Here is an 18,133-nt window from a genome sequence, read left to right on the forward strand (position 1 = left end):
TTTTGTCTGTATTCTCTCAGAGCACATGCTGATTTACCTGCAAGCAACTTACATGCTTTCTTTTTTCTGTCCGTACATGTGTAACTTCACTATATGAATCGATCAATATTTTCTTGAAAGTTTGCCAGTGAGTCTCCAAGGTTTAATCTTTCTCAAACTCTTTCATTTTTTCTTTGATAATATTTGTATATTTGAGTCTATAGTTGACCTCTTAAAGCAGCTTGACTTTGATTCTTTTTAAAACTTTCTTATCCACTTTTCAATACAATATTCAGTTTTATCCTGCTTAAAATTAAATATTTGGTCCCTTGCTATTTCAATCCCCTGTATACTTTTGTATTTAGAGGATTTGAACCAACGTGAAAATGTTGCCATCAAGAATAGCATAATCTGAGACTTCATATTTCTTTTGTGTTCCCTCCATGTGAATTTGTGCACATCTTTATGCTGGGACATAGTAATGACTAGTCCATGTTCTGAACAGAAATCCAGCAGGCAGGTACTTATCACTATAATTAGCTTTGCCCTTTTCTCCAAAAATTTCCAAACATTACTGTGTGTCTGGTATTCATCTTCAATAAGGACCAATGTTTTCTTTATGTCAGCTGCCTACTGGTGATGCAGAAAATTCTTCCACTTCATTTAACAACTTCGTTTATCTTTATAAAACTTTCTTTGGGATCATAGATGTAAATAATCCAATGGGAAATTGGACAATGAGACTTGTCCAATTTCCCATTTAACTTGAGAACACAAGAGTAAGGATGAATGAAGTATTAAACTTTAATAACCAGATATTTCAACCTGAAAATTATAGGTCATCATCAGTGGTTAGTGGAGTGCAAGGTAGAATTTAAAAGATGGATTTTGTAAAATGGTAAGAACTGCATAATGATAGAAATAAAACAGTGCAGCAGGAGAAGCATTAGATTATTTTAAAAAAAGAAAAACTAGCTTCCTTTAGATATCTTACAGGTGAACTAACAACTTCCATTTATCATAAACCTACTGCTGGATGTTACATACAACAGCAATTGGCTCACCATCCTCCTCAAAAAACTGGAATCATAAAAAAAATTTTAATATTGTATGATCAAAACCACAACAGCTAAGATAAGAACTGGACATCAGCTGCTTGATGCAACTGAATGTTTTCTCAGAATGAACTATGCAATGTGTTTTTGATTTCTGCAAGCTTAGCTCAAATTGTGAAACAGTACGGAGGTTCTGATCCCTTCATTCATTTCTAGCGCATCTGAACCAATCAAGAATCCTTAAAAAGTACAGTCTAATGGCTATATTTATTCCTTTTAACAACTCTTTTTCTTGGTTCCAATCTTCTAACAATTTCTACTTATCACAAACCTACTGTTGGATGATATATACAACTGCAATTGGCTCACCATCCTTCTCAAAAAAACTGGAATCATAAAATTTTTTTTATGATTCCAGTAAGATCCCTGGCATCTACCAGAATTAAAGTTTAATGTTTTATTCATCCACTTGTATTCTCTTGTTATTTTGTCCTGCATTTGCAGCACAGGTATCTCTCAAAAATCAATTCCCCATTTTGATATTTGTCCATATCACTGTTAGATAATGCCTACTATTCAAGAAGCTTATCCTCGTGTTAAGCACTGATTTCCATGGCTTGATCATTATTGCCTGAACATAACATCTTATAATGGTTATTCAGAAGAATCACACCTGCTTTGGTCATTAGTGTTTTGGTAACCACCAATTAGGTCAAGCTAGTGTGCCATTAGTTCTTCTGCCTATTCTTCTTTCCATCGAATTCTGTTGATTGTTATTTGGAGTTTGTTCTGGTTGCTGACTTTTTACTGGTCATCCTAATTCTTTGACTAAAACAAAGAATGAAGACTTGTTTAATCGATCGATGCCCCAACTGGCATGAAATTCCACGTAAAAATTCAAGAAATAAAAAAAGAAGTACTTATAACACTATTACTGTTATTCTCAAGCACAGATCATCTGTTGTTATTCTTCATTTATCTTGAGAAATAATGTTACCCAGCAAAAGCAAGGAAACTTGTTTAGTACAGTAGACAAGTTTCTTTGCTACCACACACTGTAGATGTAAAGAAGTTTTTTTCAGAATAAAATTATTTACTCATCTTTTATTTATTATTTTTTTTTATTCTCTTGATCATTAAACAGTAGTTCATTGCAGTGAGCTTTGTAATTATTTATTTTAAAGCAAAACAAATAAATTTGTTAAATTTACTCTCTAAATAAAGTACATAAACTTAATTGAAATTAATACATTCTAAGTTTTTTTTTTTTTTTTTTTTTTTATATAGGTAACAGCAAGAGATGGTCGACCAGTAATAATTTGTGAGAAGGGAGATATTGAAACTCAGAAACATGCCTTTAAATTTCTAGAGGTACCACATACTGTAGATTGCCTTCAGGGTACCTTGACTGTTATTCCCCTCCAGTTACTTTCATATCATATTGCTGTGCTTAGAGGTTGTAACGTGAGTATCTGACGAGTGTACCTACAACAATATAAGATAAGATACTAACATATTTTGCACTTATTTTTCTGTCAACTATATAAAATAGTTATGCAGGTGACCCTACAATATCTGTCATGCCTTTTCTTGAATGCAATGACCAACAAAGCACTCACAACAGAATCTGGCAGCCCATTCCATTCATTCATCACTTCCCAAACAAAAAATCTAGTGCTGAGTATGTTCTTATTCTCCACCAAGTGCTGAAATATTTCCTCTGCATCAATCTGATGAAACAATTTTAATAACTTAAATGTTTGTCATACTACCTCTGTTCAGCTTGTCAACAAATGTTTGCAACTCACAAATCCTGGATATCATCATCATAGAGAATTCTACAGACCTCTGCTACTTTCTCATTCCCCAGAAATTCTGGTGACCAACCAGAGCACTGTAATCTAGATGTAATTATTTCACGACATTATGAAGAGAAATGATAACTTTCTTATCTTTATTAATGTTCTTTAATAAGAAAGTAATCGTATGAGCTACCTTTGCAGATATCCTCTGAACTTCAGCTTTATACTTTTTCTGTATGAAACTGGTACCCATTATCTTTATGCTCATGTTTGTCAGCCTATTTAAATGATCCTGCAGGCTTTCTGCATTGTCTCAGTTAACTGCTGCTCAACTTTGCATGAGTGGATAACTGAATACTTCTCTTCAGATCATTTCCTATATCATTATCATCATCAAATTCCTGACATGTACCCTCAATGGGTGTACAGGATATGATAGTACTACGTGAAAAATTTACATCATTACTAACTTCCTATCTACAATTTTCCTCCAAATAAGTCTGTTACTTGTCAAGACTCCAATATTATCATTATCAGATCTTATATTTCTATCGTTTAAGGCACATTGTACCATATCAATCCACTTATATCTTGGTCTTCCTCTGGGTCTTTTTCCTACCAACCTGGCAGAGAACACTTGTTTGGCTAATCTTTCCTCGCCCATTCTGTTTAAGTGACCATACCACCTGAGATTAGCTCTGCTAACGCATTCCTGGATGCTGACAATGTTAAGTTCTTTCCTAATATCCCTGTTTTTAATATGATATTGCCATTGATGCGATCTGTTCATGCCTCTAATTTTTCTCAGGACTCTCATATCTGCGGTCTCCAGTCTTTGATCAAGCGTTTTACTTCTGACCCAGCTCTCAGATTCATAAGTTAAAACTGGTTTGAACACTGTCTTGTAGTTAGCTAATTTAGTGTTCTGACTAATTTCTCTCTTATTCCATATGAATTTATTCAATTGACTTCCCACCATACCAGCTTTGTTGATTCTGTTGTCTATTTCCATATTTAATTTACCATCTTCAGTAAAAATTATGCCTAAGTAACTGAAATGTTTTACTTGTTCCACAGGTTCCCCGTTCACTTCCTATATCATTTATGTACAAATTAAACAGCAACAATCCAAGCACAGAGTCTTGCAGCACACTTCTTGTCACCTGCTTTTTTCTGGATCCTGTGTGATTGGACTGCTGCTGTTTAATTTGTACATAAATATGTACAAAATATATATTTTGTATATATTTTTATGTATTAAAATGTAATTTAAACCAAAATTGAATTTGGATTTTAATGTTTCCCAATACCAAATTTTATCCAATAGTTCATGAATTAAAGATGACTTTAAAGAAGGTACTGATAATGAAGTTTTGAGATTTCCGTGATTATGTTAAAATTCTTGAGTTCTAGTATAAAGATTGTCATTTTAAGATAAAGCTTTTTTTCACTTCTCTACTACTCTTGATATGAAAATGGTAGAGAAGTGAAAAACTAATCAAAGCTTTGTTGTTTTAGAGATACTTGGTGCTATAAGGTTTCATAAAATAAACACAATAACACAAAGAACAGAATGTGTAATACGTATTCAAAGGCCATATATTTCGACCTGAAAATTACAGGTCATCATCGGTGGCAATAGGCAGTTAATACAAAGGTGATCTGAAATAATGGATTAATTAAAACAATAAGAGCCATGTGATGTTATACATAATACAGGGCAAACGAATGACTAAGAAAACATAGTTATTAATTAATTGTATTAGTAATTAAAAACTTAATGATGTATGATTAGAATAAGATTCTCCCATAGTGAGAGGTAGTTATTATTATTATTGTTCCGGGAAACTCCAAGGAGTCGACAGACTCATCGTGGGAGGCCCTAACATCATGTCTGGAACAACTATTCAACATTCACACAGTATCTATCATATCTTGCCTTGAACTCATTCACGGTCGTAGCACCCACAACAGACTCTGGAAGCTTATTCCACTCGTTCACAACTCTCCAAGTAAAAAACCTAGCTCTAACACCCTTGTCAACCACGCTCTTGCCCAGCTTCCATGCATGGCCCCTAGTCCTCCCACCACCAGTCATATTTCCAAAAATATCTTCTGGATCAATCTTATAAAAACCCTTCAGTAATTTGAATGTCTCGATCATATCACCCCTCCTTTGCCTATCGTCCAATTTCTGCAACCCACAAATCTTCAACCTATTCTCATAAGGTTCATTCCACAGACCTTCTATCATCTTGGTCACTCGTCTCTGGATCCTCTCCACTTCCTCCCCATCACAAAGAAACCCTGGTGCCCATAACTGGGCACAGAAGTCCAGATAGGGTCTTATCGAGGCTCGATACAGAGGAACAACAACTTGTTTGTCTCTGCATGTTAAAGTATTTTTCAGAAGCCAAGTGATTTGGTGAGCTGTTTTAGTCACTTTAGCAATGTGCCCCCTAAACTTCAACTCCCTATCCACCAGCACTCCCAAATCCCTGGCCTCATCAATCTCCTGGAGTACGGTTCCACCAATGCGATATACTGCTGCTATTCTTTTCACCCCAAAGTGCATAACCTTACACTTTGCCACATTAAACTGACATCCATTTTTCCTAGCCCAGTCCTCCAAACTATCCAAATCATCCTGTAAAATTTTGACATCCTGTGCACTCACAATTGCTCTACCCAACTTTGCATCATCAGCAAACAAGTGAACACTTCCTCTCAAATCCTTTCCAATATCATTGATGAACAAATTGAAAAGCAGTGGTCCAAGAACAGAGCCCTGCGGCACTCCACTAGCCACAAGATGTCTTTTTGACTCCACTCCTGAATAAACCACTCTCTGGTATCTCTCCTTCAACCACCCTCCTATCCATCTCACCAACCCTATATCTACCCCCATCTGCTCCAGTTTACTGATTAGGGTTCCATGTGGTATCCTATCGAAGGCCTTGGCAAGGTCCAGTAGTATCACTGTAAACCCACTACCCCTATCCAGTTCAGCTGTCACTGTGTTATAAAACGTGAGCAAGTTACTGAGGCATGATCTACCCTTCACAAAACCATGTTATCCCCCATACAATATCCCATTTTCATCTATCCAATCCTGTATTCTTTTCTTGACTAATTTTTCTAAGACCTTGACAATGATTCCTGATATGCTAATCGGTCGGTAATTTACAACAGCAGTCTTGGAACCACCTTTATGCAGTGGAACTATTTTCCCCTCCTTCCACCCGCTCGGGACTAACCCAGACCCAAGACTCAAATTAAACAAAATGGTCAAGGGTACTGACAATTCTTTAGCTGCTTCTCGTACTACACGAGTTGGTATACCATCCAATCCCACAGATGTATTGACATTGAGGTTATGCAATAGACTACTCACCTCCTCTTCATTCACCACAATTCCCGTGTAATCTACTGGTTTATTCGTTTCTGCAATGTCACCACCTGGATGATATATTCTTGGAAAGTGCTCACTCAGTAACTCAACTATCTCAACTGATTCAGTTACCTCCCTACCATCGGCATTCTTTAAAATCATTCTGCCATGTACATTTTTCCTTTTACTTGCTACATATTCTAAAAAACTGTTTAGGATTCTCTTTAGCTTGCATGGCCAATGTTCTTTCGTAATCCTTTTTTGCTTTTCTTACCACACTCGTCACCCTTCTGGCCTGCGCTTTATACCGTTCATGTGCCTGCCGGTCACCTTTCTCCTTAAATTCATTCCATAGTTGTTTCTTTTTTTGCAGGTCAAGCTTAATGGTGTTATTCATCCATTTAACCCCTACTTGATTTATTATTCGGACTCTAGGTATACAGTCAGCCATTGCTTCATGCAAGCACTTCTTAACTACCTCCCATACACTATCAACTTCTAGTCCTTGCAGTTGTACATGCCATGGCACTGAGCCAATCAAACTCCTAAGCTTGTCATACTTTCCAGCCCGATAATTCCACATGTACCCTGTCTTAATTGAAAATTCTACACCTTTAGCCACCTCCCAAGTCAAGACCCTATGATCACTCTCACCGATTGGTGGCAATGTGATCATATTTGTTACATCCAAATCCTCAGATGTGATTACTAGGTCAAGCACTCTCTTCCCCCTAGTATTTTCCATTACATGCTGTCACAGATAGTTATCCCTTAATAACCGCATAAAATCCATTTCCTTACTCCCGTGTGTCCTCTCCTCACTCCAATCAATGCGACCATAGTTGAAATCTCCCATAATAATCACCCTCCTTCCACTCATTTCTTCTATTTGCTTGTGCATACTGTCACCACCATCTTTTCCATCACCTGGTCTATAGCAGCACCCAATTGTATATTTAATTCTGCTAGCCACAATCTCACACCAAATGGCCTCAAATGTGCTCTTTTCTCTATCCTGCAATTCAACTTCTATTCTCCTTGGCTGTAGCTCATCAGCTATCATCAACAATTCTCCCCCCCCCCCCCATTTTATTCTCTCTGTCATTCCTGAACACACTATACCCATCACATTCAATCCCACTATCTATCTCATCTACAGTCAGCCATGTTTCACTAATACCAATAACCTGTGGCCTGGAAGTGCCAACCATGGCCAAAAACTCTTCCTTCTTGTTCCTAATACTCCTAGTATTAGTGTACATGAATTTAAGACCCCCATTAGCCCCAACCCTACCTTGATGCCTTATATTAACTATCCCACGCTGGTTTGTTGTCCTTATTTGCTCTAGCATATTATATTCATTCTTACATTCATCTGCCTCCCTAAGGACTGTATATCTACTCCCCCCCCTTAACAAATCTAGTTTCCCTGAATTTGCACATCCACTACATTCAGCAACACTTTCTCAAGTCTTCTTACGCCGTAACCATTCAAATGCAAGCCATCCATCTTATATAGATCCTTTCGCCCATCAAACTCACTCCACACGTCCACAAATTCCACACCACTCGTTATACATAACCCACGAATAAAGTCATTTGCAATTATGGCCCTCATTTTAAACATTTCACTGTCATACCGTGGCAAAAGACTAATCATTCTAACCCTCTCACTCTTTTCTTTTGCTACCTCAAACAATTCATTCAGGTCTTCTATCATTTCCATTTTATCTCCTTTCAAATCATTCGTACCTGCCACAACAATCATTTCTTTCACCCTTTCCTTTTGCTCTCTAATAGACTCAGTCATTGTTCCAATGCAAGTTTGGACGATGAAGTAAGGCTTCAACACACTCTTTAAATAAACGTTTGAACTTATAGTGACAATGACGTAGTAAGTTCATTTCAGACCATAGGATATCATGGTCCATATCTATTCCATGTTGTGCCAGATGTCTCATATTTCCTATTGATGATGGAAGACTAGTGTTCTTGCATTATTTTCTTCACTGAATGTCTAATTTGTCTGAAGTGAGAAAGCTGATCAGGGAAAACGAGAAGGGAGCTCCATCTTAAGAAGATGGAAATTGCAATAATAGTTTGTTGAATGGAATAAATGTAGCGACTAAATGATATTTATTATGAGTTCTAGAGATTGGTACTGAGATGCCAGAAATGTACATGAACAATTTGGAACAATTAGAAGACATCCTTTTCTCATCCATACACCCTCAACCTTTGTTTTGGATACATCATATAAATGACATTTTTTTGCAATCTGATCCCACAACAAAGATATAGTGCCTACCTCCCTAGCAAAAATAAAAAATCTACATCTGCAAATTAATTTTACTATGGAAATAGAAAAAGGAAACTAGTTATCCTTTCTAGACATCCTACTCTACCACTCGTCATCAGGTGAACTAATTACTTCTGTTTATTGAAAACCTACCTTTACTGGATGCTTATTTAACAGCAATCAGCTCACTATACATCTTGGAAGATTAAAGTTATCAAAACTTTATTATGTCATATTCACATTATATGGCCTACACTGAAACAACTACCTCAAAAACTTCTAAACATCAACTGACCACTTTTGACAATTGACACACACATCAATTGAAAAACAATCATTTGATCACTCTGGGTTGCCTCCCACTGATGAGACCTCAATAAATGTCGAAACTGGCTGGGTAGTGGCCCTTCACTTAATGCATGGCAGTATATATGTCTGCAAGGAGATGTGCTTTGCATTATGGGAGATACTGAGACAAGGACTGATGAGAGGTTGGTCCACCTTTGCTACGAATTGCCAAGGGATGTACCACCATACCTCAGTCCTGAAGATATTTTCAGGCGCAAACTTTGTTTGCTTACACTTGAATAAAGGATTAAATTAAATTTATTATATTCTAAACATCAAACAATAAATAAATCTCAATAGCTTTCCAGAGCAGATCACACAATGTATTTTCGATTTCTACAGTCCGTAATGTTAGTTTGTTGCAATAAGGAAACAGTATATAGATTCCCTATCCTGTACATTTCCTGCATCTTGGAACCAGCCTTTAAAATTCTTAGTAAGTGCTGTATAAACTAGTGGCTACATTTATTCCCTTCAACAAACTGTCATCATAAAACGTTTCCATCTTTTAAAGATAAACTCTAATCTCTCTCTCCCTCCCTAGCATCTACCAAGTTCCATGTGATGCTCACCTTTCTTACTTCAGATAAACTGGATGTTCAATGGAGAAAAGAATGCAAAAACATCAGTCATACATCATAAGTAGGAAATATAAGAACTCTGGCCATGCACAACATAGGATATTATGGCATGTATCTATTCTATGTGCTGAAACCTTCCTCCAGCATTAAAACAACTGCCTCTCACTATGGAGGCATCTTATTCTAATCACACCTTGTTATTAAATATAAATTAAAAATTAATAATACAGTGCTTCTTTAGTTATCCCTTTTGCACTATTTTATGTATAACATCACACAGATCTCGCTGTTTTAAATTAGTCCATTGTTTCCATTGCCACTGATAATAAGTAATTTTCAGGTTGAAATATATGGCCAGTGAATAAATATTATTCACTCTGTTCCTTGTGTTTTGGGGTTGTTATTTTATGAAATGTAATAAAAAGCTTTATATTAAAATTGTGATCTTTATAGCATAGTTAAAAAAATTCAAATGTGAATTTCCATATGGTCATTCCCATACCTCACTGGATTTTGGGAACGAAGCCTTCTGCTAGAAGTGGTATGGTCGCAGATGCCCTTTCCACACAGCGTTAGTAGGACAATCACAAACGTCCATGCCATTGGTGGGATTTGAACCAGCAGCCTCTTGGCTGGAGAGCAGATACACTAATCATTAGGGCAATCAGGCCAAATAGCATAGTTAGCAAGAGACAATAGATTAACCTCTAATGGCCATGGTGGATGAAATAGTGAGACCAAATTGCACTTCTTATCCATGTTATTCAGTAGCTGTTACAGAATTGTATCCAGATTTTGCTGAACGTCTATAGACGTCATGGCTGGTAGAGGTGTTAATAGATGAATTTTCACAGAAACATTTAGTACTATCATTTTACTTCTTAAACACAGAAATTATAGCTCTAATATGCTTATATTCTGTCTTGTCCTGGCACAGTTATTCTCAATTCATAGGTACTGATCATCAAGCACTTTTTTGCTCATTTCTGAAATACCTTTTGAAAACCAGTAATAGTACAAGCACAGTTTTGAGTTCTATGGTTTGCCCAGATAATTGTAAATGTCTATCTTCATCAGATGGATTACAATTGAATGTCTTATATTTCTAATGTGTATGTGTTAAGTAATTCAGAAAGCCTATTCATGATTCTTTTCAAGCTGCCTTTGGACATACAGTAAGCAGGGTGATAAATCATCCACCATCTAAAGACATTGTCACAGAGGAATTTGAACTTGCACCTTTTATTTTTAGTTTATTAGTTTTGTATGAAAGGAATGAATTATCAGTTTTCTGGACACAAGTAGTTGCTTAAGTCAAGACTGAATAACTGGGAAGAAACCTCCATGTAGCTTTTAAAGAATGCATAGAACTGACCATGTTTTTTGACTTTATGTCCAGTCCCCACCTCATGATGTACCCTCTTGATAATGAATGAATGAGAAAGGGCTTGCAGTTTGGTATTTAGCTGATCAGATTTTATGCTTGCTTGTTTAAACCAAAATGAAATTCTAACCTAGACAATTCTGATATTATGAGAAGACAACATCACTTATATTAAATGACATTTATAAACTATTTATTTTGCTTCTTGAAACCAAATAATTAGTATATTTACTACAGATGGTGTTCAAGCTCATTTAAGTCCAGTGTGTTTAAAGATCTGATGAATGATTTCCAAATGTCACACAGAATCATTCCTTTTTCTGTTGAGAGTGCCATGTGAGTACATTACCATCGTGACCTCTCTGATGTTGCAGGCCCTGAAGTTGTCTTCTATATATGGCTTGGAGCTCTTGTCCCATTCAGTGTTGTGGTGAATGTGTGAGAAATGGAATGCAAGACCTCAGCTCTTCCCTGTTGTTATTGACTTCTCCAATATGCTCCTTTTGTCTTTTTCTAAACTTCTCAATGACATTTATATTGTAAACTCCAGTATGTTTGTTGAAAGGGTTGTGGTCCTTGGGCAAGCATAACAGATTTCTACTATCATGATGGGTTTGAAGGCAATTCTAATGTCATGAGATATCCTGAGATTTGCAATTTTTAGCAAAAGTTTGCCAATAAAAGGGATGAAAACCAAGGCTCTGTAATGAATGTCGTTAATCTGTTGTGAAAGAGGATTAGAGAATAGTATTCTTTGTGCTATTTTTTTAGTATATCCATTGCTGATCAATAGTTTATAATATTCCATGTTCTTATTTTCATGAGATTTCTCAATTATTTGACCCTCATATAACCAAACTCTTTGAAAGCATTAGCATGACATCTCATTCTTGAAACAGCATACATAACTATACTTTTTGTTAACTATCACCAAATTTATTTCCAGACATGACTGAGTAATTAAGAGACTTTGTGCTATGAGCACTATTTTTAATTAGTTTTGTATTAATCCACAAGTGTAATTGGTGATTTCAAATACTCAATAGCTTTGTATGGCAACTGCACATTCTATGTTGCAGTATATCTACTGATTCTAAATCATATGTAATTGACCTGATGCTGTAGATGCCAGTAAAAGTTATACTTTGTTCTATATAATTTCCTGATATGTTTCCTCAAGGGTTACAGAATACTTTGATAGTCTTTTGCAATTAATCAATTGTGTAATCTTTTAAATACAAAACTGCTTGATTTTAGATAACTGAATTAAATCAGGGTACTTAAATTTTAAGTGCCCTGATTAAACAATGTTTGAAATATGAATTTATATTGTCAAATAGGCATAAAAACACCACTTTTTCTGGCATTTTAATGGGACAAGTGATCAGACATGAGGCTTGAACTCATTCACCAACAAAACACTCAACACCTTTGGCAGTCCATTCCACTTATTCACAACCCTCCAAGCAAAAAATCGAGTCTTTCATCCCTTGCTGATTATACCCTCACAATTTCCAGGGGCGACCTCTTGTTATCTTCCTTCTATCCATGTATTAAAAACTTTTTTTATGTTAATTCTATAAAACACTTAATCATGTTTCTATCATATTCTCTCTTTTCCATCTCTTAACTTGCTTTATAACCCACAGACCTTCAATCTATCCTCATAGGGAGCAGTCCATATAAAGAGGAATAATAACCTTCCTATCCCTGCTGGTCAGTGTGTTCATCATCCAGGTATGATGAGCTATTTTGGCAATCTTTGCAGTATGCCCTTTAAACTTCAACTTCCTGTCTATAATCACTCCAAATTTCCTGCAGTCCATTTCCATCAGTGTAGTACCCAAATTGTGATATCTTCATCCCAGAGTACATGACCTTATTCTTTGCCACATTTAAATTTGACAGCTATAATCCTTTACACATACTGCCAATCTGTATAAGTCAGCTTGCAGGATCCATTACTAACAGAAAAAAAAAAAAATTACTTTCCTACTTGTTAGCATTCAAGAATGTGTAAGTAGAGGTGATCCAAAATGGAATAGTCACTTAAACAAAATTGGAAAGAAAAGTTGGTAAAATGAGTGATGCCAAGATTGATCAGATGAGAGAAAAGCTCAGGGGAAAAAATTTAACCCCCCCAAACAGCCAAGACGTCCATTGAATAACATGGACAAGAAGTGCAGTTTGGTCTCATTATTTCATCCACTTCGGCTGGTAGGAAGATTAAAGGCCTAAAGCCTTACAGATATGAAAGCCCAAGAAAAATCAGGAGAATGTACAAATAGAATCAATGGCAGAATCATATGAAAAATAAAAGTATTGATAAAAGAACTTGACATTGTTAACAGTAATGTCTGAATAGAGCTTATCTGAGTTCTTTACACCTAAACAAAATGACAGAGGAAAGGATTTTTTTTGAAAAAAACTTATGTACCAGAATGGCATCTAGAAAGATCGATGTAGTTAGTGGCACCTTTAAAAGGGGAGGGGAAAAAATGTAAAATCTGATGATATTTGGATCCTGATGAATAACAGATTACTTGGGGAAATCGTTGATAGGAATTTAGTAATAACGTAATTATCTAGGGCTGTTTCAGTATTTTATACATCCCTTGAAGTTATAAATCAGGAATTTGATACTGATGGAGCACATTATATATGTTTAGAGGTGGCATTAACAAAACACATTACTAAAATTATTTTGCAAAAGGCATAAATTATTATTATAATATATAATTAAACATGTAAAAAGGTTTGTGTGGTGGTATCTCTTTTACAATCTATCCCATCCCAATGGCTTTAACAGGCCTTTTAAGGCCCACAACCTTCCAAGCATGCTTGGATTTCATAACCGAAATACAAGGATAGAATGGTCACTCCTATGCCTCAAGGTATTCTTGGCTGTATCCCTGCGTGTTCACGGGGCCGGTTTGCCTGCTTGTGGGATGAAAAACACCAGACTGGCGGAAAAAACCCTACTGCCCACGCCCGGCTAACTTGACTATGGCTGAGGAAGATCCTTCAGCTTCTCACTTCTCCGACAGGAATCGAACCTAGGACACTCCTTCCCCAGGCATATGGTTGCGAAGCGCAAAGCCACTAGGCTAACCGCGCAGGTGGTATCTCTTTTACAATGCCCTTTTATAATAATTTTTTACATAATACTTTTATACTTTATTCCAAAAGAAGAGAGAGTAATGCAAAGTTTTTGTTTGATTTATTTTGCAGGTGGATTGCCCACGAAATCTAGCTAAGTCTGTGACTGTGGAGTAAAACAACTGTTTTATTTTATTATTGTTTCCTTTTCTGGTTGCTTTCTTGGTTTATGAGGAATGCTAAAGAAGGATCTTTTAGTTTGGACTAGAGGAAAAATCTGGATACTTACTTTTCTAAAAGTTTTCAACATTCCAGTTTTCTCCCTTTAAAGGTGCATCCTTCCCAAACAACTTTAATCACAAAAAGACAAGTGTTTTGTAAGAAAAGTATTAAGCTATATTGTTTCTAGACATTCAAAGAATGAATAAGTTGACACCTCTCTCCTACATAGAGAATCTCTTCATGTACAGTTTAAGCACAATTGTATTCAGAATGTGCCTTAATAATGAGTACTCAGTGTAATTACAAGTTAAATCTGAGGAGAAAAAAAATATTAAATGTAATAATTTAGTTGGGATGAAATGGCAGTATTTTGAAGCTGCTTTTGTTTATATATCTAATTGTTGTTTATTTTAGAAAGTGAAACTTTCACTTCTCTTGGCAAAGAATAAAAAATCTTGTTTTTAAAATTGACTTATTCTAATATTTCATTAATTCTCTGTCCTTTCTCTGATTGCTTAAAGTTAAGCTCCAGCTATACAAAGTATTGATTTGTATATTTTATTTTAATCTGTTTTCATAATGTTATTTAAAATAAGTGCATTTAAAGTAAAAAAATAAAATTGACAGCCTGTGATATTGTTTTTTCTTTATTATATATTATTAAAAAGAATTGAAAATTCACATTTTTCAAATTCCTGTACATATACTTGTAATTACTTGAAAATCTTGATTCTAATTAATTTTTCATATGCATTTGTGCACTTCAGGGTACTTACTCTGAACTGAGTGCTTTTGTTGTATACAGCCTGTATTTGAATGATGTAATAATTTTTGAAAGCATTTTATTAAAAAACAAATATTTTGACAGGGAACAAAAATAGGTACATGTAAATATGAATTTCTCCCTGCCATCTCTGTACATAATGTTTCTAAATTTTGTGGTTTTAAATTAGCATTAACAAGATATCTGTATTTTTTTTTTTTTTTTTTTTAATTTAGACAGTCAATAAGTTTTTTTTTTTTTTTGCCACATCACAGGTTCAGTTGCTATCTTGACTATTTAGGCAAAAAAAAAAAAAAAAAAAAAGTCTGGTGATAGCTTTTACTATATCACAGAAATGTTATGACACCGGTTTTTATCTTGTAAACTGATTTTGATACGTTCAAAGGTTACATTGAATGTTCATGGTGTGTGTAAGTGATATTCAAGTCATAGGTGCTGTTACATTGTATATGCATATTAAATTTTTATTTGATACAGATATGGATAGAATATTCTCTACACATTCCATTGCATTTCTAACAAAAATCATTTAAAAAAAAATTGTATAATTTTAATTGTGGAATCTTGTTTTGGAATTTTATTCCACAATAATCTTTGAAGAGTTTGTAATATGTTACATTTGATGAACTATTATGTAATAAGGTTTGAAAAAAAAAAGGTATTTTTTCATAAAGCTGTAATTATTATGCAAGCTCCTCTACGAAGGTAAGGACTCATCAATGCCTATCATTATCTTACTTAGAAAATATTTGCTGAAGATGCATTCACATCTACTATTAGCCCATTCCACATACCCTTCAACATGCCTTGAAAAGAATCTCACGATCCAAGCTTTCTAATTAACTGCCAGGGAATATCCAGCGTTCTTGCCATAAGCTACAAAATCTCACTGTGTGTGTGTGTGTGTGTGTGTGTATATATATATATATATATATATATATATAACTTAAGATCCCTTTACCAACTTATGTTTCTATTCTATATCCTCTTTTCTGTATATTACTCTAACTTTGAAGACCACATTCTTTCAGCTAGTCCTGAATGCACAGTCCATAAGCTAGATATCATCTTGGTTGCCTATCATTGGATCTTTTCAATAGTCTTCTGTGCTCTAAGTTCAATATTCAGAATGCTATCTTATTAAAGCTTGTAGTGGGAGAATAGCTTCCTTATTCCTACAAGTTGTCCTCTTTTCAACATTGCATTTATATGAGGTGATTACTTAACTACCTTAGCAATATTGTCTCTAAATTTAATTCTTTCAACTATCATCCTTGGTCTCTAGCTTTGCTGACCCAGTTTGTAACAAATTATGATTAATATAATGCTCTGCCTGCAGTGCCCCTAGTTCAAAATGCATAACCTTGCACTGATTCATTATCATTTGTCCATAGAACCACTTTGTTAAATCAGCCTGCACGGATTCTGTATCAGATATGTCTATTATCACTCTCACTAACTTGGCATCATTGGTAAATAATTGAATGTCACTATCCAGATCAACTCCAACATCATTAATATACAAGTTGAACAATAATGGCCAAAGTACAGAACTGTTCATACCACCTTCCACTTATCAGGAATTGTGCTCAAGTTGAATAACCATGTCATAAACACTGCTAAATGCCCCTGCACATTCTTTCAGCACATTTGCTATTTCATGTGATCCAATTTGAATCAAGTTCTTGCAGTAGCTTTAATACCCCAGCTCATCCACTTCTATTTTTTTCATCTAGTTCCATCTCGGGATCTATATAAATAATCAGCAAAACAGCCATCCCATTTATATATATAATTGTAAATTTATTGAAAGTTTATTTTTCACTTGGTTAGACTATAATAAATTTAGTTTAATCCTTTATCCAAGTGTGAGCAAACAAAGTTTGCACCTGAAAATATCTTCAGGACTGGGGTAAGGTAGTACAACACCGGGAAACTCGCAGCAAAGGTGGATCAAGATAACATCACTCTTATCTCAGCATAACATTATACATCTAAGGGAAGGGCCACTACCCAGACTAGTTTCGACCTTTATTGAGGTCTCTTCAGTGGGAGCCAGGCCCAGAGGTGGAGATACCAGGCAGAAGCAATGGCAGGTCATCTTTACCTATAGGAGTTTGCCAAACAGTGTGTTTGGCAACTCTTATTTGGCCAATTACTCTGGATTTAGAGAAAGATGTTGAAAGTTTATTTTTTACTTGGTTAGATTATAATAAATTTAGTTTAATCCTTTATCCAGGTGTGAGCAAACAAAGTGTGTGCCTGAAAATATCTTCAGGACTGGGGTAAGGTAGTACAACACCGGGCAACTTGCTTGCTTGTTAGCTTGCTCCACCTTTGCTGCGAGTTACCCAGTGTTGTACTACCTTACCCCAGTCCTGAAGATATTTTCAGGTGCAAACTTTGTTTGCTCACACTTGGATAAAGGATTAAACTAAATTTATTATTGTAAATTTATGATATACCTTATAAAATAAAAAAGTATAAAAAATTAATATATCATGTTTACAAGGTAATATTACATTAATCTTAATATTATATATTAAGATTCTACATATATCAAGTAATAACTGGGATGTATAACTAACTAAAGAGATTGCTTAACAGCTTAGATATTTCTAAAACATTGACAACTTCTTAGCCTCTGCACTAAGGTTATTCTTCCATGGTCATCTTTCCTTTCACTTGCCACATGATAGAAAAATTCTTTCAGATTTTCCCTTACATGTTTGGTTAAACTTTGCATCGTCTAATTTTTTCCTTCCTTGTCACTGCACTCTAGACTGCTTTCAGAAAGATAGTGATCAGGCTGATGATTATCTTTCAGTCTTGTGAGGGTCTTGTTGCAAAGTCTTATTCATCATTTAACTTCCTTTTTCTTGTAGATAAGCTTATACGTTGGTTAGACATACTTATAACTTTTTTAGGAAATGACAATAAACTAAATTATTAATGATAAAAACTTTAATAACTACCTAATGTTACATTGCCATCTTCAGGGATCACAAAACAATGATATGTGCATTCAGGCCCTCACACTAAGCAAATGAGGTTGAAGAAAGGCAACTGAAATTGGTCTTAAAGGCCTCCTAGCAGGCTAAATGAGGTTGTCTTAGCCATTGGGTTGATGATCTTAGAATGTAAGCTTTCCAAATTTGAGGTTTGGAAAGTTTTTCAGAGCTGAGGCTG

The 18,133-nt window shown here is 35.2% G+C and overlaps 1 protein-coding gene across 3 annotated transcripts in view; it reads left to right on the top strand.

Moving 5' to 3' along the window:
* LOC150099476 (glutamine--fructose-6-phosphate aminotransferase [isomerizing] 2-like) overlaps nt 1–15,420 on the top strand; it is a 256,437-nt gene extending 241,017 nt beyond the window's left edge. For all 3 annotated transcript variants that reach the window (XM_090404433.1, XM_090404434.1, XM_090404435.1), the window contains 2 exons: nt 2,322–2,498; nt 14,071–15,420. In XM_090404433.1, coding sequence (XP_090260559.1) covers nt 2,322–2,498; nt 14,071–14,115 — 222 coding nt within the window. In that variant the 3' untranslated portion in view covers nt 14,116–15,420. The remainder of the gene's footprint in view (nt 1–2,321; nt 2,499–14,070) is intronic.
* The last annotated feature ends 2,713 nt before the right edge of the window (nt 15,421–18,133 follow it).

Source organism: Typopeltis vanoorti, chromosome 14, assembly GCF_054136105.1.
Source record: "Typopeltis vanoorti isolate ZY-2024b chromosome 14, IOZ_Tvanoo_1.0, whole genome shotgun sequence".
NCBI classification, from domain to species: Eukaryota; Metazoa; Arthropoda; class Arachnida; order Uropygi; family Thelyphonidae; genus Typopeltis; species Typopeltis vanoorti.